The sequence below is a fragment of the Lethenteron reissneri genome, chromosome 28, assembly GCF_015708825.2.
Source record: "Lethenteron reissneri isolate LAM-NWPU_2019-01 chromosome 28, ASM1570882v1, whole genome shotgun sequence".
NCBI classification, from domain to species: Eukaryota; Metazoa; Chordata; class Hyperoartia; order Petromyzontiformes; family Petromyzontidae; genus Lethenteron; species Lethenteron reissneri.
In genome coordinates, this window is record NC_083806.1 from 2,850,809 (window position 1) to 2,875,293 (window position 24,485).

At 58.4% G+C, this 24,485-nt stretch overlaps 2 protein-coding genes across 2 annotated transcripts in view; one reads left to right on the forward strand and one right to left on the reverse strand.

Moving 5' to 3' along the window:
- Nucleotides 1-11,617, forward strand: part of LOC133348768 (autism susceptibility gene 2 protein homolog) — a 269,387-nt gene extending 257,770 nt beyond the window's left edge. The window contains 8 exon segments of the mRNA XM_061561755.1: nt 744-815; nt 3,436-3,465; nt 3,791-3,862; nt 3,990-4,125; nt 4,875-4,952; nt 5,834-5,938; nt 6,859-7,048; nt 7,633-11,617. Coding sequence (XP_061417739.1) covers nt 744-815; nt 3,436-3,465; nt 3,791-3,862; nt 3,990-4,125; nt 4,875-4,952; nt 5,834-5,938; nt 6,859-7,048; nt 7,633-9,460 — 2,511 coding nt within the window. The 3' untranslated portion in view covers nt 9,461-11,617.
- Nucleotides 11,618-12,495: 878 nt separating this feature from the next.
- On the reverse strand, nt 12,496-24,463 carry NOC4L (nucleolar complex associated 4 homolog). Its single transcript, XM_061561776.1, has 15 exons — nt 23,738-24,463; nt 22,707-22,851; nt 20,319-20,428; nt 19,825-19,932; nt 19,535-19,681; nt 19,233-19,332; nt 18,109-18,140; nt 16,979-17,029; nt 16,592-16,703; nt 15,686-15,746; nt 15,446-15,556; nt 14,923-15,089; nt 14,736-14,818; nt 13,209-13,322; nt 12,496-13,115 (listed from the first exon to the last, which is right to left on the reverse strand). Exons 1-15 carry the CDS (start codon nt 23,867-23,869, stop codon nt 13,002-13,004), a joined length of 1,587 nt encoding a protein of 528 aa, XP_061417760.1. The 5' UTR covers nt 23,870-24,463; the 3' UTR covers nt 12,496-13,001.
- Between the last annotated feature and the right edge of the window lie 22 nt (nt 24,464-24,485).

Genomic DNA, 24,485 nt, shown 5'->3' on the forward strand with positions numbered 1-24,485 from the left:
TGGCACCCGGTAAACACGGCGTACGAAGGTCGTGGCCTGCTCAAGGATATTGTCTATATTTCACAAAATAGAATGTACTTGTAAATCATTGCTTGAATACGTCGTGTTGGGAAGGAGGAAGATGCCACGCTGGTTGTTTTGTCAGTAACAACGCGTGCCTCTCCCCGCGTCTGTGTCGGCTCCAGCTGCTCGTGTCGACGATTGTTTTGGTGAATGCCGATTTGAAAACTCCGTTGCCCAGCAGTTGTTCAGTCGGTCTTCTTTATTTAACCATCGGAGAAAATGACCCGTTGTGAGACCTAAAACAACATTGCCCCTTTTGATTACATCTAAGTCATTCAAAGCACACTTTATATTTCAGAATGTTTTAAATCTTAACATACCTATCCTAAACTTAACAATAATTTAATACTAATTTTAATTGGTGTGAGCGTTTGTGACTAACACGTTTACAGTTGAGCGCTGCGTCTATTCTCTGAGCTGCTCCCATCGAGGCTGTGCATGCGCTGGCCATTGCAGCAGCGAGGGAGTGCGTTGCTGGCTCTCGCTGCTCTCCGCACGCGGCCGGAGCGATTGATGAACAATCATTGAGCGGACATTGATTAAAGCACCGGTCCTCGCGACTCCTTTGCCGCTGCTTTGCTGCTGTCGGTGCCGTTGACTGCTGAGGCCTGCGATAGGCCGAGTGGCGCTTGCCTGTCGCCGCGGTAACCTCCTCGCGTTGCCCCGCCCTTCCTTCCCAGAATTCCAGTGCAGTTGACGTAGCGGGCAGACCAGGGCCTGCGCCTCACTCCATGCTCCCCAAAGACCCCCGGGTAAACGCGCCGAGAAGGCTCTGAGCCTTCTGCTGTCGGGAGGGCCGGGGGTAGCGGCGCCGCGTCCCGGCCACGCTCGCTGGCGGAGCGTGCGGCGGGCGGTGCCGGCCGTGAGGCAGAGCCCCAGCGCAAGCAAAGCTGCTCCCTGTGCTTCGAATGAAATCAAAGCGAGCGAGGACAACGCAAACGAAGGCGTCCCATTCCCTATCGTCTGGTCTCATTGCACCACCGTAGGCTTCTGCAGAGAGGCGTTTCCTTTGTTTCTGCCGCTCCCTAAGGAATCCCAGGCTTTGTGTTCAGCAACTGCGTCACGTCCTCCTTGCCACCGTGCGGAGAGCGCAGAATGCTTGAGCCACCCTGTCTCGACACGGTGGCCGAGCGGCAGCTCGTTCGCCACTTGTTGCTGAGGTTCATGGTTCGAATCCAGCGGCCGCCCTGATTAATACTGCGGTGTAATAACCGGAATACTACTACGTGCCATCTGCTTGACAGTGGATGTTAAAGATCCTGTGACGTCATTCGCAAGAGTGGGCCGTTGTGTGCCGGCGTCAGGGTCCAAATTTGACATTCAGAAATTACACCGCAAATTACTCAATTTGGATTCTACAGCAGCAATCATCACCCCAACTGGCAGCAGACTAATGCCCCGGGTGACTCCTCAAAATAAGACTCATCTGGTCTCTTGAGTTCTCACCTGGTTCGACAAAATCAACTCGAAACTTCCCCTCAAGGGCTCCGCGGCAATCACAGATCCTTCCCGAGCCTCGTTCCGCCGAGCTGCTGAGAGAGACGCTGTCACGAGCGCCAGCTCCATTAGACGCATCACAAGGGCACAAACCCGGAGCCGGCCCCTACCGGCACCAAGGTCTCGGTTGGATCGTGCGCAGTAGATGACAATGCCTGGTGTCGCGAGCGCTCAAATCTGAAACGCGCAGGGCTGGGGACAGACTCGCAGCACAGGGAACACTTTGGGCACAGGTCAAATAGATGGCGGCTGCTGACGTAAGAGGCCGAAAGCGCCACGCGTTCAGGATTTTCAGAAAGAACCTCTTGTGCCCGACGTCTTCCGTAGCTGATTATTTGGCGGTGCTCGGTGAGCGACCTCCGCTCGCTCGCTCTGGGCGAAGCGGCGTGACCACAACTGCACTGCAATGGCTGCCAGGAGGAGGAGGAGGGCGTCGCGTGCCGACCGCCGCTTGCCGTGCCCTCTCGGGGGTCCCGTTCGCCGTTTCTTAAGCGCGCACCACCTGAGCATTTCCTGCACAGCGCTAACAGCTGCTTCCGCCCCCCCCCCCCCCCCCCCCGTCCCCGTCTGGACGTTTTGTACAAAATAGCCTGGCCCGCGGGGCTCCACGATTCCTGGAAACATTTCTGAGTCGCTATTTCGCAGAACTCCCCGACTCGTTAAGCGTCGGGCACAAATAGACGGCCTTGGGCGCCGCCACGGTGTTAGTGAATGAGCCGCGGCCTGCCCAGCGCCGATGCATAATTGACACCGCCGCACGTGGCCGTGAAAACCGTAGAGGCCGCAGTTTTGCCGCCGCCGTGCTCCGAAATTTCGACAATATTTCACATGGGCCCCGCGGCATTCGCCCGTGACGTCCAGACTCTCCCTCCCTGCTAACATTGGCTAAGCCACCTCTCCACTGCCTGTCGGTAAACCCTCGCTCGGCGTGTTCTGTTGGCTCGCGCACGGCTCCTTGTGCCGTCCGCTGCACAGCCCCGAAGGCTGGGTCCGCTGCACCTGCGACACGCGGCCTGCTGGTCACGGTCACCTGTCTCCTGAGCGATTCGGAGCGCTCGTGCCACGCGACGCTCGTTGTGCCCATCAAGGGCGTCGGGTGGTGATTGCCCATTGTGTTCGAGACAACTCGCGTCCTTCCCATATCTGTCCTTGCACACAAAAGAATATGATAATATTTGTACACATCTCATCAGCCACTCGGCCTTCTAGGAGGGCACGATTTCAGCACCATTGGTTCAACATCAGCAAAACTTTGGACCAGTTTTCACATTCAGTGTCTCATCATCGGCAGAATCAGGCTTGATTGAACCTATGCTTGTGAACTGCCTGATGTTTATAGGCAAGGACCCTCTCTGTTAGACGTGGTCCCGAGGTATGGGAAGGAGGCATGTCGTCTGTTTATTCTGTTACGTATGTTGACCACGACGACGGCGCAAATGCGGATCTGGTGTTGTATTTGTCGAGTCGGTTTAATTTCTCGTTGGGGACGTTTTGTCCGCCATTGAAACCTCCTTTGCCAGTAGCAAAATATGATAATTGCTTTTTTACCCTTTTATCTGGCAACAAAACTGACACCTTTTTTACAAGGAGTCATGTTTGCATTGACCACAATTCCTGCAGTCGGAATGCAAACAAAAAACACAACTCTGATAATGTATAACGGAGTTTTGTCCCTCGCGCGCGCTGAGCGTGGTTACCCCGGCGTATCCGCCCGTGGCGCGTCAGGAGCGAGCGGCGAGTGCGAGCTCGGCACGAACGCGCTCCGAGTCGCGGCTCCCCGCGGTGCGCGGCGACGCCGGGGGGACGGCGCAGACGCGGCGGTTGCGCTTTGCTTGACCACCGCGGTAACGTTTTCCCCTTTCTGTTCCTCGACAGTTCACGGACCCGTTCAGACTACCCTTGACCGTAAGTGCATCACTTCATTACCTGCTCGTTCATAGGCGCCCCGCACGCACCGACACCGGCGTGCGCTTGTGGCACTGCGCAAAATACCCGCGGCAAGCAGGCGTCGTTATCGTCCCCGTTGAAGCATTTTAACCCTTTGGCACGGTGCATGTGATCGATTGTCGGCCTTGCTCTCGATGTAAACGGGGCATTGTCCGCAGCGCGTTCCCCGTGTACCTGCGGTGCGGGGTTAAACACCGGGCTCGTTTTGAGCGGAGTGACTCGTGTGATCCACGCCGGGTGGAGTAATATCCGGCAATGGCGGTGGTCGTCTGTTGTTGCACAGAAGCCGGGGAAGTGGTGCGCGGCTCACGTGCGCGTGGCCTGGCAGATCTACTACCACCAGCAGAAGGTGAAGGTGAGTGTGTGCGCGTGTGTGAGCGTGTGTGCGAGTGCGGCGGCAGTGGTGGAGGGGGGTTGACGGTGGTTGTGCGGTGGCGAGGGAGCGGCGACGCCATCCTCACGGGGGTCATCTTTCCCTGCAGCAGATGCAGCTGGACCCGCACAAGCTGGACTTCGGGGGCAAGGCCGACCTACTCGGCCGCCCCCCCGTGCCCGGCCTCTTCCCGGGCTTTGCGCACCCCCACGAGCTGACGCGCCCCGCCACCCTCTTCTCGGCAGGTGTGTTACTGGGGGGGGGTGGCGGGGGTGAGAGGGGCTTCGTGCTTCTCCTCTTACCGCCGAGCGTTGGGCGAGTGAATGGCTCCGAGGTATGAGCACAGGAAGTTGAGGGTAGCCGGGAGGTTGCATTGGACTCGTGCACTGCGGGGAGCGCCCCGCAGCCCGCCCCGGAGCCCTGGCTTCAGATGACGATGGGGGGGAGCCGCTGCGCGTGAAGGACCAGGGCCCTGTTCAGGAGGCCTATGCGATGTGTGTTTGCGTGTTTATGCGTGTGCACGAGTGGCCACGTGTATATGTTCGCATGTGAGTCCATGTACGTGTGTGTGTGCATGCGTATGTCTATCTGGGGGAGCGGTAGTGTCGCGGTTAGCGCACTGCGCTATGAACCCGGCGACCCGGTTTCGATTCCCGCTCACGGCTAACACCAGTGACGATTATCTGAACCGGTCCTGGGCCTCCCCTAGGTCGATTCAGCCTCAAATGAGCACCTGGTGCGGTGTCTAAACATCGTCACTGGGGAGACAAAGGCGGTCGGGCGTGGTGCTGGCCACCCACCCCCTCGTGTACCGTTCCGGCCTTCATAGGTGCTCGCGAACAGCACTTGCCCCTACAGTCTGTTTAGGCTATACGGGAGATCTTTGTATTTTTTTTTTTGATGTCTATCTGTCTGCGTGTGTACGTGTATCTGTCTGCGTGTGTACGTGTGTTCATGTGTTCACGCCTGTATGCGTGTGTGTGCGCGTCGCCAGTGGCCGGGCCACCCCCCACGCAGTGCATGCCCGGGCCCCCCACTCATCACGGCAGCTTCCTCAACCCGGCCGCCCTCGGTACGTCCTCGCGTTTCCACAGTGAGCAGCAGCAGCACGGTTCCTCTCAAACGTGCATTGCCTCCCTCGCTTCCTAAGATCACGTTCCATGCCGAGGGACGCACGCAGTGGTGGCGGGGTTGTTGCAATGGGGGGGGGTCGACGCTGTAGGGGTCGTGAGGGCGTGGTGCGTTGCGTGCGTGGCGCACGAGCGTAGAGAGCCGGCACCTTTGCCGCGAGCATCTCGGCCTCTGACCCTGTGTCGCCTCCGACCAAGTAACCCTGACCGTGCCCCGAACTTGTCACATCTCGGAAGCTAAGCAGGGCTGAGTCTATCGTCAGTTCGCATGCGGAAAGACTTGCTTGGGAATACCAGACGTTATAGGCTCGAGATGGCAGCATCGTAATAGATTGTCACGTCTGTATTGAGCGGAGCTGCGAGTTATTGTCCCCTCGTATGGATGCGTGGGTATTCTCCAGGTACTGTGTTTTCATCCCACGGGAAGCCAAACATTTATTCATTGGATCGGCCAAACATCCCAGTGTAGCGGGACCTTCCTGAAAGTGAGCCTCGAGACTCGGCGAGGCTTTCCTGGGTAAACGAGTGGCACTATTCGGAGCCGCCCAGTGGTTCCTGGTGGCCAGGGGGCTGGAGGCCCAGGGCAGAACGCCACGTGAAGGCCCCCTTATTCGCTGATTTGCGACAAAAACGTGGGCCCATTGTGGGGACGGCCACCCTTCTGTGTGAGGCCATCCCGGGGAAAATTGCCCCCTTTGCTCTGCCACCCTGCACGGCCCTGGCACTGTAAGCACCATTATTATTATTACTACTACTTTGAGTTTCAATGCTAAACTCGAGGTGTAACTCTTCTTCTGCTGCTGCTGCTGCGTTGTCTTTACAGACCCCTTCAGTCGGCCCAGTAGCTTTGGAGGTCTCTGCTCGCTCGGCACCAATGCGTTTGGCGGCCTCGGCAACCCCGCGCTCAGTAAGCGCCTCCCCGTGGCAGGTTGAACTCCCGCATTCTCTTGTCTCAAAGCTGCGTGGGGGGGGCGGGGGTGGAGGGGGGGGGGCGGGGTGTGTGGGGTGGAGGGGGGGGCTCGCGGTTAAACCCCTCGGCGGCCGTGGAGTGGAAGCAAATGGCTCCCCATCTGTTTCCGTTGGGGAGGAGGAGGGTCGTCCGGGAGTAGGGGGGGGGGGGGGGAGCTCGGGGTTCGCGTGCCGAGCGTGCGCTGCGCCACTCGTGCAGAAGCGCTCCGGCGGTTCTCTCGTCTTTCTCGTCGCTCCGGACGCGACCGTCTAGCTCCGATGAGTCGGCGCACGATACGTGCATGGACTCGTGCGGATAAGAATTGCTCAGTTGGGGCTGCACGCTGCAATCGTCGCCCCACCCCTCCCTCGTTCTGGCAGAGTAAAGCCCACTTGCAGGCAGGCGCCGAGTCACGGTGCGGCGTACAGGAACATCTGCCACTGGGGGGGTGGGGGGGGTCTGGGGGGGTACCCCGTTTCAATGTTCGAAATGCGACGTGAAGGCCCTTTGAGTTGCTGAGACTCTTGATCAAGCGCCGTACGCATGCCAAGATGATTATGATCAACATTGCAGTGTTTACCGTTTGTGAATATTGTACGAGCATTATAGGCTTTGTTTGACAAGGCTTCTACGCGTAACAGAAGCAGTTGTTGCCAGCCTCAGTCTTTGCTCAGCTGGAGCAAATAGAAATCGGAGCTAAATGCTCCGTTGTCGTCCGTGTTTTTTGCGTTATTGCCTTTGTCACTTTGGCGGCTCGTGGGTCGCCCTTTGAAACGAGACTCTACCCCGGCCTCTTGAGCCCTCACCTGGCCAAACAAACTTGAAAGGCGACCCGTGGGAGCGCGCCGCGCCGCGGGCCGGAGGTGAAGCGTGGGCGCCGCCGCGCGTTGTTGTTGCAGCCTCGAACGGGGTGTACGGACAGAAGGAGGCCCTCGGCGTCCCCGCCATGGGTGGCTCCCAGGACCCGTGGAACCGCCTCCACCGCACGCCGCCCTCCTTCCCCACGCCGCCGCCGTGGCCCAAGCCGCCCGCCGACCCCGAGCGGAGCAGCGCGCCGGCCGGGCCCAGCGAGCACCGCGACCGCTCCACGTGAGGCGACCGCACGTCCCAACCTGGGCCCAGATACAACCCTGGCCGTATCCTTAGTTGTGGAACCGAGTCATAGCAGAAGCTGTAGCCCCGACCATAGCTATACCTACAGTTGAATACCGAGGTATGACTGTTGCCATTGTCCTAACAACCATTACTCTAGGCTTGACAAATATGATCCTAGCCTTTGTCCCGACCCATAGGAACCTGACTGGAGTCCTCGCGCTCGCTCCTCTAAACGGTTGGGCTGAGAGCCGACTCGTAAGATCCGCCGCACCGCGATCGCAGCAGTTGGTGCTCGTTGTCACGCGCTCGCTATGAGCAACGTCCACGGGCTAGCGCTGTCCACTGGCATTGCTGTACATGCTCGCTCATGAACGTTGTGATGCTAATGACCCCGTTCCTACACCCGGAGGTAATTTTTCATGAAATAATTTACCTCCAGTTAAACTAAAAGCCCAAACTTGCCTGCTCCATGAAATAGCGGGAAACGTGCTGTTGTGCATCGTGGGTTCTTCTCTACGGAAGCCGACTAGTGGCGTGTGCGGTGCGATGATTGCGATCGTGCGGTGATCTCTCGGCAGAGCGGAGCACAGCAAATCGCGGCACTGCAGCTCCTCCTCGTCTCCCGCGGCGACAACGACAACGTCGACGCCTGGCCATGGCGCGAGCCGAGGGCCGGGTCCCGCCGAGCCGGAGCGACCGCGCGCCGACTCCCGTGAGCGGCCCGCGGAGCGGGATCGTGCGGCCGAGCGGGCGCACGCCGACTCGCGGGACAAGGACCGGGGCGCCGTCGAGAGGGACGATCGCTCGGTCGAGCGCCAGCCGGCAGCCGACGCCCGCGGAGGCAGCGGCGACAGGGACCGCACGGCGGAGCGCGAGCCGCCGGGTGCGGAGAGGAAGGACGACGACCGGGCCCGGGACTTCACCTTCCCCGGCAAGCAGCAGGCGAGCCACGAGCGCAGGGCGCACGCCGACGACTACGGCAAGGCCGCGTCGGCGCGACGGCAGAGCGGCGGCGGTGGAGACGACGTGCGGCCCGGGAGCACCGACAGGAGGCCGAGTGCGGAGGAGCACGCGCGGTCGGGGAACGCGGAGCAGAGAAAAGCCCCGGAGGATCACGGACGGCCTGGCAGCCGTGACCGGTGGCTGAGCCTGGAGGACTATGGCAAGTCGGGCAGCCTCGACCGGAGACTTAACCCAGAGGAGCTCGCCAAGAGCGGCGGGCTGGACCTGCGCGGCGTGCCGGCGGATGGAAGGGGCGGCTCCTCGCCCTTTCCGCGGCTCCTCACGGCCGACGAGAGCCGGCAGCTGAGAGAGGCGGAGAGACGGGCGGAGGGTTCTGCCCGGGAGATGGAGCGCCGTGGGGAGCAACCGAGGAAGCCCGGCGATGTGCGCGTGAAGGAGGAGCGCAAGGAGGAGAGCGACGTGGTGCTGGTGCGCTCTGAACCCATGCAGCAGCAGCAGCATCAGCACCAGCACCAGCACCACCAACCTCAACCGCATCCGCAGCAACTCCACACCCGGTCAAGTGACAACTCCCACCTGTCGGCCCCCATGCACGCGTTCCCGCCGCCGCCGCACGGCATGGAGATTTACCCGCTCGGCCTCAACGGCATGGCGGGCCTGGAGCGCGGGCGGATGGTCTCGGCCGCGGCAACCAACCCTTACCTGGGCCTGTCTCACCTGGCCGGGCGGGACCGCTACCCGCTGTGGGACGGCATCCGCCACCCGTTCCGCGACCACTACGCCGCGGCCATGGACCACCGCAAGGAGATGCTGGGCCGAGACTTTGTGGCGATGCAGCGCTACGCCAACATGCAGGCCATGTACGACCAGAGCCGCGCGTACCGCGACCGCGAGCCGCACGACTACGGCCGCGAGCAGGCCATCGCGAGCGGCCTCCTGTTGGACCCGCGCCGGCTGGCGAGCGACGAGCGCGAGCGCCTCCACTCGCTGGAGCTGGAGCGCTCGCGCATGCACCCGGCCGTCTCTTCCGCCGCCTCCTCCGCCATGCTGCTCGACGCGCAGTTGCACACGTCGCTGGCCGGGGCGTCGCTGCTTCCCGCCGGCTTCCCCGGGCTGCACTACCCACGCCTCCTGGGGCCCCACCTCCACCCCGGCTCCATGCACCCGTCCCTGCACCCCCCCCACCACGGCCACGCGCCCCCCTCCTCCCACCCGCACGCTCACGTGGGCCACGGTCACCACAACGGGGCGCTCGCCAAGACCCCGCCCGCGGGGCCCCCCGCCACGAGCGGCCCTCCGCCGCTCATCCCAGCCTCGGCCCGAGCGCCGTCGCCGCGCCGCTCCACGCCGCTCACGCCGGTCACGCCGCTGTCGGCGGCGCCGGGCGATGCGCGTGACCGCTCCCCGACGCCGCGCGGCAGCCGCGAGGTAGAGGCTCGGTAACCCCCGGCCTCTCCCGGAGCTCGCCGAGCGCGGGACCCGCGCGCGCGTCTCCGTGCCGGCGTCTCGCGGAGCGAGCGGCGTTCGCGTGGAGGCGTCGCAACGGAGCGCAGCCTCCGCTGCTGCTGGTTGTGCACACGCGGTGCGCCGAACCGACGCTTGGCAAGGTGGAGCGGGGGAGTAGGGGCCGGACTTGCAAGTTCAACTCGGCCTTCGCGTTTTAGCTGCCGAAACGAGCCTCGGCGTTTGGCAGACAGCGGAGGTTTGCACAGCCGGCCGCTCTGCCAAGCGCCGTCGTCTTTGTCCACGATTCCCTGGACCCTCTCCGTAGAGGGACCGACGACGTCTGGGCTGTGCTTAACGCGAAGGCTCCACATCAACTCGCCAACACGCAGCACTTAGTTCCAGTCTCCATAGCGGCCCGGGTTCTGATTGTGCAACAAACGGCGGTCGGAGCGAATTCTCGAACGAGCGCTACGTCTCGACACAGTGCAGCCACGACCTCCTTTTCGCAAGAGCTCCCCGTTGTCGCTCGCGTTTCAAGTCGGGTGGTTTTAGTGCCGCCGTCCCGGCACAGGGTTTGTCGTGGTCCCTGCTCTCTACAGACCCCCTCGTCCGCAGCAGCAAACTCCTTCGCCGGTGTCCGTGACCCGCCAGCGGCCGGAGGCACCCGGTCGCGGAGGAGGCACCCGGACGCAGGGCGGACGCAGGGCGGACGCAGGGCGCCGCTGCCGCGTGTAAATAAATAAATAACGACCCTGCCCTTCCCCCGCAGCAGGAACGGCGTCAAGAGCACGGGCAGATTCAATATACGTGCATACGTAGGTGACAGAAGTCTATATTACAGTACCTATTTAAAGTGTGATGCAGTATGAATACAACTTTGATGTCTAACGCTGTATAATTTTAATTGTTTTGTAGAATTTTGGAAGGTAGGGCCATGGGAGCCAGGCAAAGCCAAAGTGGGCCCAGCCGCGTCGCCGGTTCCTCGCGTGTTCCGCGTCACGCGAGGGTTTGCCGTTGCGTCACGCGAGGGGAATTTTTAACCCCCGGGGTTCCCTAAAGGCCGTGTATAAAGGTGTACATAGCTGCCGGTGTGCAGACCGCGTCGCGCCGACGACCGCGTGCGGTCAATCGAGCGTGCGGTCAATTGAGCGTGCGGTCAATCGAGCGATTATCCCATCCATATCCGATTTCGATCCCCCGATTAGCGAGGCCGCGCAGACCTCTCGCGTCGCGCCGCCGCTCGGCAGGACGACGTTGGCGCCCTCGCTTCGATCGCTCTGCGCGTCCAGACTGTTTGCGAACGCGCGTCGTGTTATTTTTTTTTAGACCGCGCCGTTTAACCGGCCGTTGCGACGGCTGCTTCGTTGGCCTCGACCGCCGGGGGTGGGGGGGGGCGGCCGCTCGGGCGAACGGGGAGCGCGAGAGCACCGGCTCTCAGACACGCTGCTCCGGGGCCGGCTCGGAGACCATGCCTTTTCCGTTTCAAACAAACTTGCCTGCCTTCAAAACCTTAACTCTGTGTGTACGGGGATAGCACAAACAGCCGCCGTTATCCGTCACGCCAAAAAAGACCCGGTGTCGTCGGAAGAGACCGACGAGTTACCCTGCAACCGTCCGGCGCGAACGTCGACGAGTTCTGCGAGCGACCGCGTTTTTCGGCGACGTTGACGAGAATCGTTTCGAGAGGGAGACGGGAAGCCGTTTCTCCCGTGTTAAACTGCCATTGCATCACACAATCTGGGAACGTGTACATATGTTTTATAGCTGCTGGAGTGCGGGGACTGCGTTAGCCGTGCGGGTGACACAAATTAAATTTGTAATTTTTATATTCCGTGCCCGATGTGTACAGACTGGAGGGGCAGGGGCTGGGGGGGGAAGGGGGGGGGGCCTCGCGGACGCGTTATTTATGAGTCGGTCGGCAGGTGGTCTTGTCCGTCCCGTGATTATATAATCAAAAAAAGCTTTGCGGTTTTTGTGGTGCCATGTTCCGTTCTATTTGTATGAGCAGCCTGTTGATACACACAATGTTTTATGTAATTATTACGTTGTTTGGCCCCGTTCGCCGCGTACAATTACGTTTCCTGGCCACCGTTTTCCTCGTGCTATTTCATACGAGATGAAGTACGGCCGAGAATAAAGCCACGTGGCTCCTGACGTCCGTGTTGCTGTGTTGAGTGTGCGCGCTGGCCGTCACCGAGTTTTCCAAATTAAAACATTTCACCTGGACAGTCCCTGGAGGCAAGAACGTCTCGCTTGCGGGGATGGGGGGGGGGAGTCCAGGGACTCGTGCGTAGCGGACACGTAACGCTACCTGAACAAACACTGCGCATCCTTAGCAGATTTCACCGTGAACATCGCACCCGAGGAATCTCGTTGAAGGCACTCAACGTGGAGGTGGAATATCCACCCATTGCTTGCCGTCAATATAAACCTCATGAACCCGCATCCACTTTGTTTTACCTTTTGTAGATTGGCACGCGCTGTTAGAGAGTTCCATTCTCACAACGTTGACGGTAGAAGATGGGACTGAGCCATGCACAAGTCCGAAAGAGAACGTGACAGGTGGGTGTTGTGGACAGGATTGGGTAAACACGGCGGCGCTGGGTCGGACGTCCGTGCAGGATGAGGGAGCGCCATTGCCGAGACCGGTATTGGAGCAGACGTCAAGATTCCAACGACACAAGGGGAAGACGAGACTCGAGGGCAGATGGTGGGAGATGGTCGGGCCAGATCTTAGAGGTCGCTGCTTGCCGCCTGTGCAGCAGCTGCGGGTACTGGAGGGCAGGCGGCGTTGACGAGGAGTGGTGGCGACGGCTTGGCCACAATGTCTTAATCGCGATGGAGAAGACGTCGGTGTGCGTGCGATGACCACAATCGGCCACCGAAATTTCCAGAACGCGGCGGCACCGTCCGCGAGCGTTCGGCACGAATGCTGCGCCTCCCTCGCGAGAGTGCAGCAGCGTGATCCTCGCCGCTTGGCCGATGGACACGGTGCAACGTGAATGCGGAGAACAAATAAAAAAACACTCGAATGTCCTTTCACATTTATTTTCTAAAGAGGCTTTGAAACACAAACGTCTTAAAAAAAAAAAACCACAAAGCATCATTTTCGTTCTGCAGACGACCAGCGCCGAATGAGTCGTTCAGGTGACGTCAACAAACACAGACGACGCCCGTCAGCTTCCACGACCGCTTGCATAAAACAACCCCGCCCCCCACCGCCCCTCCCCGATATGAGAAGCTTCCTTAACCGGCACGAACTGAAATCGGTGCTCGGGAGTTGTTTTATGCGACCGACCCCTGAACAGCAGCAGCAGATTTTGGGTGCTAACTCCCTGGTCTGCTGTACAACCGGTGACAAATCTCACTCGCATGACAGAACATTTACAGCAAAAATGAATGATGGGACTATCCGTAGACTGAGCAGGTGAAGTCACGTCCGTCGGTTCACTCAATCGTCCCCGTGCTCTTTACCCGAGACGACACCCGACGTGCAGTTTGTGCCTTCCCCAAACCAGCGCCGCCGCCAATGGTCGTGCTACAGGGTCCAGCGAGAAGTGAGCGTGTCGCCTTTCTTTCCCAGAAGCCCCTGGGGCAACTCAAACTCCAAGGGGACGTTCTTGATTTTCTTCTTCACCTCCCGCTCAAACAACTGCAACGGGAGCCGCGCAATGCCACCACGTTAGCCGCCACCTGGGAGAATATGACACCGATCGACTCCGCTGAGGGGTTGCGAGGTACCCACCTCGGTGGAGGAGAGCTCCAGCAGTGGAGAGAGGTCCTCCTCCACGTCGGAGAGCGGCCGTGTGAGCGCGGTGGCCGCGGTGGCCACGTCCGGGTGGTAGTGCCGCTGCAGGCTCTGCACAAACACACGGCCACAGCGCCACCGTTCAGCGAATGCCAACACACGTGACCACAGAATTCGGCTGCGGATAATTACAGCCGTGCGTTTTTCAACTTTACGTCACTTTCTAGAATTCTATTCGTGTGCCTCGATTCTTCTACAGATGTTGCCACTAGATGGCAGCAGCAGCAGTGTGTGGCCCACAAACAAAACCTGACATCCGCTCACATGATACACGGCACCGGCCACGAGAGGGCATCATCATAGACGGTTGTGAAAGGGTGAAGTACGTACAGTGGTACCCCGGAGAAGGCCATTCGAACACCGATTTGTTCAAACACCGAATTAATTTTCCCCATAAGAATTAATGTAAATGACATTAATTGGTTCCAGACAAAAGAAATCTCTCATTATAAAGCATTTTTACACGAAGTTTACAGTAATTACATACATTAAATCATAAATAAACAAGAAACACAATAAGTAAATAAATGAAATAAATTAATAAATATTTGGAATAAATTAAATAAATGAACATTGAACTTCACTTTGCCTGTAGTAAGGGGAGTTGATGGCTTGAGTGGAAGGTGGTGAGGAGGAGGAGGTGGTGGTGGTGTTATTGTTTGGAAGGGGAGTCCCCTTCCATAATAACGTCGGGTAACTGCCTCTTTTCTGCCACTGTGAGTCACTTGAGCTCTTTCTGACTAAAAACGTATCTAAAGAGGTTATCGTACAGTAAAACCTTTGTCTGGGCAAGCGTCATGCACGCTGGGCATACGCGTCTCAGCCATACAGGTTCTTTCAAGTCGCGATTGCCCATTCTACGAATTCCGTTCAGTTTCCGGGGCAAAAAATGTTCGGAAATATCGTTCGAACCCCGATTTGTTCGAGTTCTGGTGCGTTCGATCTCCGAGGTTCTACTGCATTAAACTATTACAGTTGATGCCGAGGCTCAATGGTGACATCAAATCGTGTGTACTGCGAGTGCAAGAAGCAGATGAATGATATACAAATTATTTTCCAATGTAACATCGGGGCTATTGAAGCCAGCGACACAAATACTGCACTAAACAAGTTGCCTCGTAATCGCAGTAGGTAGCACGTCACGTCTCAATCTGAAAGTCATGAGTTCGATCCTCACACGGGGCACACGCAGATATTTTTTACTGGACATCTGTGAAAAAGAGCTTCATGGCTCATCGGATTCCTCCAGTATAAATAGTCTGATTGTGATCAAATATGAGAGTACAAACAAGACCTTGAAAACAAGATGACAATCGATGCGTGAATATAACCCCTGAATCGTGACAGGTCTAGGAGTCCTCAGTAGTAAACCTCGCCCAAATGTCAGAACAGAGGAAGCCTTCATCAGAAGGCCCAGCGCAGGGTGCAGGTGCACACACGACCAACTGCGCAGCCGGCACCAACCTGGATTTCCCAGAGCGAGCTGTCGGACGCGCCACTTTTCGCCGGGTCCTCCTCCTCCATCGCGTACGGGTCGCTCGTCACGTCTGCAAGCGTGGCAAATCCACCGCGAGGGGGCACCAGCGTGAGCCGCCACGAAAACATAGAATGCGAGACGGGGGGGGGGAGCGTGCCGCGGGGAAGCACTCACCGGCAAGCCCGGCCGCGGCGCGGTGCAGGAGCACGCGCGACGACGGGTGTCGGCGGACGAGGTTGCCGATGAACGGCAACAGTAGCAGCAGTGCGTGCGGCGGAGCCGTCAGCGAGAGCCGGGACAACCGCTTGACAAACGCCAGCACCAGGTACGCGGGCAGGTGGCTGCGTGGGGAGACGGGGAGAGACGCGTGGGGGTTTGGTGGGCGCGCGTTGTTGTGTGGGGGCTGCTCCACGCTACAGGAGAGGTCCAATTCGGTCGACGCCACAGTCGTGACGACGGATTAAAGTCCGGTGCGGCGCTCCAATGTACGATTGTTTGTGCCGGTTCTGGGTGCCTTCCCGCGTGTCTGTGGTTTCCCGCGCCTCCGTGCGAAAAAAACGCACGTCGCCATTTCTCCAGCAGCATTTTGAGATCATCATTTTCCTTTACATCGCATCATACGTACAGATTGCGTCTCAATTTTTTATGACGTTCGATACAAATGCAACATGACAACTCGGCACTCGCAGGATCTCACGTGGAGGAGAGGAAGAGGTCTGCCAGGTGGAAGAAGCGCGCTCGGTACTTGACGTGGAAAATGGACGGCTCGAGCAGGCTGTAAAGCTTCTTGTAAAAGTCGGGGTACTCCCTGTAATCACAGCAGCAGCAGCAGCGGGCACACGGGTGACGGCTCGCACGGCGCAACACGGGCGCTCCCCGTCGTCATCGTCGTCTGCGTGCGTGGCGTGCGGTGTTGCGCTGCGAGGCGCTCACTCACAGGTTGTACTGGTGGATGAGGACGAAGAGCCCGTTGAGAGCCAGCAGGGAGACCGCGCCACCTGGAACAAACGCAAACACGGAGGGGTCCCAACGGTTGAAACCAGGAGGACCGCAGAAGCGGCGCACAATGGGCGCTGTCGCGGCGACGCTCCGCGAACGCCTCTCGTGACGGCCCCTGCAGTAAGCGCGCCATTTGCCCACGTCCCACTAACCAGTAAACAACCGACGTATGACGTGGTGCATAAGGGGCCGTCATAAATGACTGTCACGCACCTAGGGGGGGGAGGGTTAGACATTTGTGACGATGTGTGAGGAGGGGGGGTTTGAGAAATGCGCAACTTTAAATAAATATCGACAACACGTTCTACTTAATTAAATACTTTTTTTTATTAATGTTTTATCCTACAACATCAGAGTGCAGCGGCACATTAAATATGCACTACAATGGCAATAGTTTAAAGCGATTTGAAATGTTTTATTTTTTTGAGGGGGGGGGGGGAGGGCAGATCTTTGTGATGTCATATTTGAGGGGGGGGGGTCTGACTTTTTGTGACGCCGTGTGACGAGGGGGGGGGGGGGGTAAAAAATCGTCCAAAATCGCGTGACGTCATTTATGCACGGCCCCTAATTGTACTTTTCACGTCCAAATTTGGATGCCATCGGCCGAGAGAATTGCACGTGCCACACGCCGGTCACACGGCACACCGTGCAGGGCGCGAGCGCAAGGGAATGGCGCCTTCCCGCCGGTCGCGAGCGACGGCGCTGTGCATGCCGCTAAATCTCCTGCACAAGCTGCTTTCATTTTACTTCCCAGTCGGTCACCGCCAATCGTCTCTGCTCAGAAGGAGCCTCCGACACTGCCGCCACTGTAATAGGAGGCTCTGGTTTGCCGCGCTCTCCTCACCGATGTCGTAGGAGGCCTTAAGGAAGTCCATGAGCAGCGGAGGCTTGCGCATGTGCGGCATGACGCGATCGTGCAGGATCACGAGCACGCGCTTGTACAGCCCCTGGGGCAGCTGCCGTCGCAAAGCAGCAGCAGCAACACACACGGCACACACACGGCACACACACGGCACACACACGGCACACACACGGCACACACACGGCACACACACGGCACACACGGCACACACAGCACAAACGTCACTCCTGAGCTCGCTGGAAATCTCATTGCAACACGTGGAACTTGTTTTTGCACAACGTGACATGGGATCTGCAGGGATGGCAGTGAGGCCTGGCCCAGGCTCCGGGCCCCCCGCTAGGCCTCATGCACCCGGCCGCATGATGTTACCTTGTGCTTCAGCAGCTCCAGCCACGTATTCTCAAACACCTTGCGATGCTCCTGGCGGAGAGAGGAAAAGCAGTGCTCGTTCACGGCGCTTCTGGGTCGTTGTCACCACTCTACGCTTATTCACCCTACCTACAGCCTCGCCGAGTCTCAAGACCTTTTCAGGGGGGCCCTGCCGAGCTTTTGCGGTCGGAATATGCGGGTAATGTTTCAGCATTGGAATATTTCGGCAATACCATTCACATTATATGTGCTTTTTTTTAGCTATGTGAGAATATCAAAAAACTCAAGAGGAAGCCGATGCAGAACAGGGGGAGATCATACAAACTGTAGACCGAGTCTAGAATCGAACCGAGGTCCTTCCTGCTGTGCGGCATGGGTGTCACCACTACGTAACGCGTGAACTCGACTGATGAGATCAGAAACCTTGGCTTGTGAACAAATTGGGAGTTCGTTCAACGCCTCTGTCTCCCATGCAGCTCCGAGGCCGGCCAGCAGAGGGCAGCACCACCACCATCGCCCGAGGCCCGGTGAGGACTTCTCAATTGTTCCTCTTTTAACCCAGCCCCTGACGTGATGGTAGTGCGAGTCGGTGCCAAGGTGCAGCGACCAACCGGCAAAATGCAATCGGCTGCCTGTTCGTCAGACGGACGACCGTGTCGAGCCGCGGAGCTAACCGCGGGTGTCGCGTCAACCCCGATGCAAGCCACAAGAGGGCAGCAGCAACACACTCTGGGCTCCCTCCACAGAATCTCCGTAATCCGGAGGGCACAGCAGGAATTGGTGCTACCTAACAGAGGTGTGGACTCGAGTCATGTGACTTGGACTCGAGTCAGACTCGAGTCATGAATTTGATGACTTCAGACTCGACTTGGACTTGCATAACAATGACTTTGTCACACCTCTGCTACCTAATACCGACGTATCAGCTGTGCGTGTGTCTCATGAGAGCGAATCGCGATAATCCCACTCGTTTCAAACGGCCATCGTGTAAGCCGCCGGTTGGCCACATCGAGCAACTGGAACGGCTAAAGGGACGCCGGCTCTGGCGGTGCCGGCGGCGAGCGGGACGTCCGCTCTGGGGCCGTGGACCACGACGCCCTCGCGGGCCGCGGCGGCGCACACTTCCTCACCTTGATGTCCGTCACCTTGGTTTCCGTTGTATCTGTGAAGTGAAAGATTCGCAGTCAATTCGATCTACGGTTACCGCAACAAATATATTTGCGCTGTATTTTTTTGGGCAGGACGAATACAATTTGTGCGAGCAGAGCAAACAAGCGCGCGTGCGCGGAAAGTTCGCCGAGTAAACGAGGGACGTCCGCTGGAGGGACGCCGCAGTGGACCGCGTCTGCTCGCGCGGAGAGCGAGCGGCGGACCGCCGGTCGTGCCGGTCGCGTAGAGAGCCGGGCCGCGGCAGGGCGAAGCGCTTCTCCTAATCTCGACTTGATTGTGAAAAATTGAGACACCAATGTGCACGGCTGGCTACGTACGGTGCGAAAGACGTTCAACATACGTACGTACAAAAGCCGAAGGCTGCAGGTGAACGCTTGTAATTATAATGGGAGACAAACAGGACCAGATTCGGAGCGTGCCGAGTCAAGAGTCGCCACGTGGGAGGCGTGAGCGCGACGCAGCCAAGAGCGGGGATGGCCGGTGTCGTCGCGGTGACCGAGCGGCGTCCACGGGAGGAAACGCGCCCGAGACGACGTCCACTGCATCGCGAGACTGTGGGGGTGGCGACGGCTCGGAGAGAAATCCATCCAGCGGTGGATAGATCACGGCTCATTATGATAGAATCTAAACATAACTGCATCTCGATGCTCTCCAAAAGAGAGGGCCACGTATGACTATAAGCAAGGAGGTTGTGCATTGCATTGTATATATCATGTTTTTAGACAAGAGAGTCCAGAGGCATATGAGAACAAGGGAGGTTTTGAATTCGCACTACGACCGAGGCAGGGAATCAACTGTGCGGATGGCTGGGGGGGGGAGTAAGTTCCAAACTAGGAAGGCTTAAGGTTTTGTGGCGTTTCTAACAAAATCTCAACGTTCGTGAAGCAGGAAACTGCGCGTGTAAAGGAGACGGTGACATGTCAGACAACGCCTCTTCTTCATAGATGGGCCACTGCCTGAAACGTGCTCGTGCACCACTGCTAACGCGGGATCCCAAACGACGGGGTGTAGTTGTCAGCGCCGAGCATTCTGCACTGCGCGACGTCTGCCTGTCTGTCGCCGCTCGCCAGGACGCCCTCCGTACCGTCGCCCTTCACCAGCAGGCTGAGCTCCGTCTTTTCCGATGGCATCTGAACGGCGGTGAGGAGCAGGAACGCCTTCTCCTGGAGCCCGGGCCCTGGGCCCTGCAACACAAAGCCACACCGCACAGCTCCACAGTCGCTCTCTCTCCGGCCACACCGCACAACTCCACACGGTCGGAGGAATCGCCAAGTGAAGTGCACCATGGGTGGTGCTGCTCCAGTGATTAGCACCTTGAGACACACTGCACGGTACGAATAGAATATTAAATGATGACGATGATGAGGATGCGGTGCGACCTCGCACCTGGGCGGTGGTGGCGGCGACCGTGCGCAGACGCGAGCGCAGCGCGGTGAGCGTGTGGAGCCCCGTGTCGTGGTGCTGCAGGAACTCCTGGAAGCGCCCGAGCAGCTGAGCCGGCGTCTCCTCCTCCAGCAGGCGATCGAGCACGGCCTGCCCGGCACAAACGCGGCCCTTAGCACCGAGCCTCGCCACGCACGCAAGGCGACGGCCGAGCCGACGTGCACGTCTCTCGAGCGTTCACAAGGCCGGCGGTGGGGGCGGTGAGCCGCTCCGGACCAGCTGGGCGCTCGCACCTTGAACAGCGGGTACGGGAAGTTTCCTGCGGACGAGGTCTTCCGATTGTCCAGCGGGTGATGTCCTTCAGTCCGCACCAACTTCATGAGGGTACACAGTGCCAGCTCCTGTAGGGCATGGTGGCATCATCATGATCATCCAGTCGAGTACTCGTTTAATCATCATCATCATCGGGGCTTACTTTTTCACTGAATATTTTACAAGTCACTGGTAGACTGCAGAAGGTGGCACGTGACTAGTAGCCACATCCATAGCGAGATGTATACTGGATGTGGTGTGCCTGGTATGGAAGTATTTTAAGGGCCGCCGATCCAGACAGACACGGCTGAAATTAATCCCTGGTAGTAGCACCTATGAATTCCGGCACAGCACACGAAGGGGTGGGTGGCCATCACCACTACGGCAAGCAAGACACAGATCCACGCACAAACAACCAGACATGCACACCGACGCACGTCACGATGGAGGGCATCGAGCGGCACCGATCGCTCACCCTGACGTCCGAGGAGTCGTGCGACAGCAGCTGCAGCAGCTGCGTCGTGCAGTCGTTGTAGCGATGTCTCAGCCACTGCTCGTACTTCTCCTCCGCGGAACACTCTGCTCCTGTGAGCACGCACACCACGGTACGCTCGCCACACACCCCACACCACTCTCCATCTCTCTACACATACACCCCACACCACCACTCCCACCACACACCACTCTCACCACACACCACTCTCCATCTCTCTACACACACCACTCCCACCACACACCCCACACCACTCTCCATCTCTCTACCACACACCACTCCCACCACACACCCCACACACCACTCTCACCACACACCCCACACCACTCTCCATCTCTCTACACACACCACTCCCACCACACACCCCACACACCACTCTCACCACACACCACTCTCACCACACACCACTCTCACCACACACCACTCCCACCACACACCACTCTCCATCTCTCTACACACACCACTCTCACCACACACCCCACACCACTCTCCATCTCTCTACACACACCACTCCCACCACACACCCCACACACCACTCTCACCACACACCACTCTCCATCTCTCTACACACACCACTCCCACCACACCCCCACACACCACTCTCACCATACACCCCACACCACTCTCCATCTCTCTACACACACCACTCCCACCACACACCCCACACACCACTCTCACCACACACCACTCTCACCACACACCCCACACTACTCTCCATCTCTCTACACACACCACTCCCACCACACACCCCACACACCACTCTCACCATACACCCCACACCACTCTCCATCTCTCTACACACACCACTCCCACCACACACCCCACACACCACTCTCACCACACACCACTCTCACCACACACCACTCCCACCACTCTCCATCTCTCTACACACACCACTCTCACCACACACCCCACACCACTCTCCATCTCTCTACACACACCACTCCCACCACACACCCCACACACCACTCTCACCACACACCACTCTCCATCTCTCTACACACACCACTCCCACCACACACCCCACACACCACTCTCACCTCTCTACACACTCCACTCCCACCACACCCCCACACACCACTCTCACCATACACCCCACACCACTCTCCATCTCTCTACACACACCACTCCCACCACACACCACTCTCACCACACACCACTCTCACCACACACCACTCCCACACACACTCTCACCACACACCACTCATCCACCATCTCTCTACACACACCACTCTCCACCACACACCCCACACCACTCTCCATCTCTCTACACACACCACTCCCACCACACACCCCATACAACACTCTCACCACACACCACTCTCCATCTCTCTACACACACCACTCCCACCACACACCCCACACACCACTCTCACCACACACCACTCTCCATCTCTCTACACACACCACTCTCACCATACACCCCACACCACTCTCCATCTCTCTACACACACCACTCCCACCACACACCCCATACAACACTCTCACCGCACACCCCACACCACTCTCCATCTCTCTACACACACCACTCCCACCACACACCCCACACACCACTCTCACCATACACCCCACACCACTCTCCATCTGTCCACTCTCCATCTATCATCACACGCACACCCCACACCACTCTCCATCTCTCTATACACCACTCTCATCACACACCCCACACCACCACTCTCACCACACACCCCACACCCAATCTCTCATCACACACACACCCCACACACCACTCTCACCACACATCCCCACATCACTCTCCACTCTCCATCTATCATCACACACACACATACCCCACACCACTCTCCACATACACCACTCCCACCACACACCCCCACACCACTCTCCATCTCTCCACACGCAACTCTCACCACACACCCCACACCACTCTCCATCTCTCCACACACCACTCTCACCACACACCCCCACACCACCACTCTCACCACACACACACCACTCTCCACCTCTCACCCCACACCACCACTCTCACCACACACCCCACACCACTCTCCAACTCTCCACACACCACTCTCATCACACATCCCACCCCACCACTCTCACCACACACACGCCACTCTCCACCTCTCATCACACCCCCACCCCACTCTCACCACACACCACTCTCACCACACACCCCACACCACTACTCTCATCACACACACGCCACTCTCCACCTCTCATCACACACACGCCACTCTCCACCTCTCGTCACACCACTCATCACACCCCCACACCACTCTCCACCTCTCATCACACACACGCCACTCTCCACCTCTCGTCACACCACTCATCACACCCCCACACCACTCTCCACCTCTCGTCACACCACTCATCACACCCCACGCCGCTCTCCCCTCCACTCTGGTTGCTCACCGGCCGCCGCTTCTTCATCCCCCTCCCCCTCATCCTCCTCCTCGGCTGGCAGGGCCCCGCCGTGGATGGCCCCGCGCCGCACGAGGCTCGAGAAGAGGCCGCTGCAGGCCGTGATGCCAGCCACCACCTCCTCCTCCACCTCCGACTGCAATCATCATCAGCAACATCATCAGCAACATCATCAGCAGCAGCATCATCAGCAGCATCATCATCATCATCAGCAGCAGCAGCAGCAACAGCATCATCATCAGCATCATCATCATCATCAGCAGCAGCAGCAGCATCATCAGCAGCAGCATCATCATCAGCAGTAGCATCATCATCAGCAGCAGCAGCATCATCATCATCATCATCAGCAGCAGCAGCATCATCATCAGCAGCAGCATCATCATCAGCAGCAGCATCATCATCAGCAGCAGCATCATCAGCAGCAGCATCATCAGCAGCAGCAGCAGCAGCATCATCATCATCATCAGCAGCAGCATCAGCAGCAGCATCATCATCAGCAGCATCAGCAGCAGCATCAGCAGCAGCATCAGCATCAGCAGCATCATCAGCAGCAGCGCCCCGCGGAATCCGGCATTACCACCCAGGGCCCAACGTGAATGGAGCTCTCAGAATCTGTGTGTTTATACCACAGGAGGAATCCGATGAGCTATGAAGATCTTTTTTCACAGATGTCCAGCAAGGAAGGGGCAGGTCAGAACGTTACAACGATACAAACACACGATACGAGTGCAAAGTATAGGAACGGTAAACTTAAACATTGCATCTAAAATGTAATCACTTAAAATTGTAATTAAATGAAAACCATTTTTATTTTTATTTTCACATGTTAAGGCCCACCGAGCGATATCGCTTCTTTAGCAGAAGCCATCGCAAACGATATCTCGACGAAGTGGCTCGCCGCGCGGAAGTTTACAAGCAGCCCAGGAGCACGAGCAACAGCATCGCCCTTAAAACAACAACGACGAGGAGGACGACAACGAGGAGGAGGACGAGGAGGACGATGAGGATGCGGCTCACGGCACCTCCAGCGCCTCGAGCAGCTCCAGGAGGCGATTTGCGTGTCGCGGGCTGCTCAGCGCGGCGCGCGCCGCCTCCTGCAGCCGCGGCGCGGCGCGACGTCGAGGCCCCGAGCCCCGCACAGAGCCGCGGCCCATCGCCGGTTCGTGACCTGCGGGTCGCCTGCGGATCCTTCTCCTCCTCCTGCTGCTGCTGCTGCTGCTACTACGTGTCCCGCGAGATGATGGAACCCCGCGTGGTCAGCAGAGCCCGATGATGAACCCCTACGAGATGAAGGACCCCCGCGAGATGAAGGACCCCCGAGAAATGATGGACCCCCGCGAGATGATGTACCCTCGCGAGATGATGGACCCCCGCGAGATGATGGACCCCCACGAGATGATGGACCCCCACGAGATGAGTGATGAACCCCCACGAGATGAAGGACCCCCGAGAAATGATGGACCCCCGCGAGATGATGGCCCTCGCGAGATGATGGACCCCCGCGAGATGATGGACCCCCGCGAGATGATGGCCCTCGCGAGATGATGGACCCCCGCGAGATGATGGACCCCCGCGAGATGATGGACCCCGCGAGATGATGAACCCCCGAGAGATGATGGACCCCCGCGAGATGAGTGAAGGACCCCCGCGAGATGATGGACCCCGCGTGGTCACCAGGGTACGCACGTGGACTCCCCCGGCCTTACAGTAGATCGGGGTCCCCGTGTTTTTTTCCCCGTCTTCCGGAATAGATCTTCCGTCTTCCAGAAG

Excerpts from the sequence above, each read along its gene's own strand:
- NOC4L (XM_061561776.1), bottom strand. The coding sequence starts at position 23,869 with ATGGGCCGCGGCTCTGTGCGGGGCTCGGGGCCTCGACGTCGCGCCGCG. Across the intron at positions 16,704-16,978 it reads TGGAGCTGCTGAAGCACAAG|CTGCCCCAGGGGCTGTACAA; the intron begins GTAACATCATGC and ends TTGCGACGGCAG. Across the intron at positions 15,090-15,445 it reads GACCTCTTCCTCTCCTCCAC|CCACCTGCCCGCGTACCTGG; the intron begins GTGAGATCCTGC and ends CTCCCCACGCAG.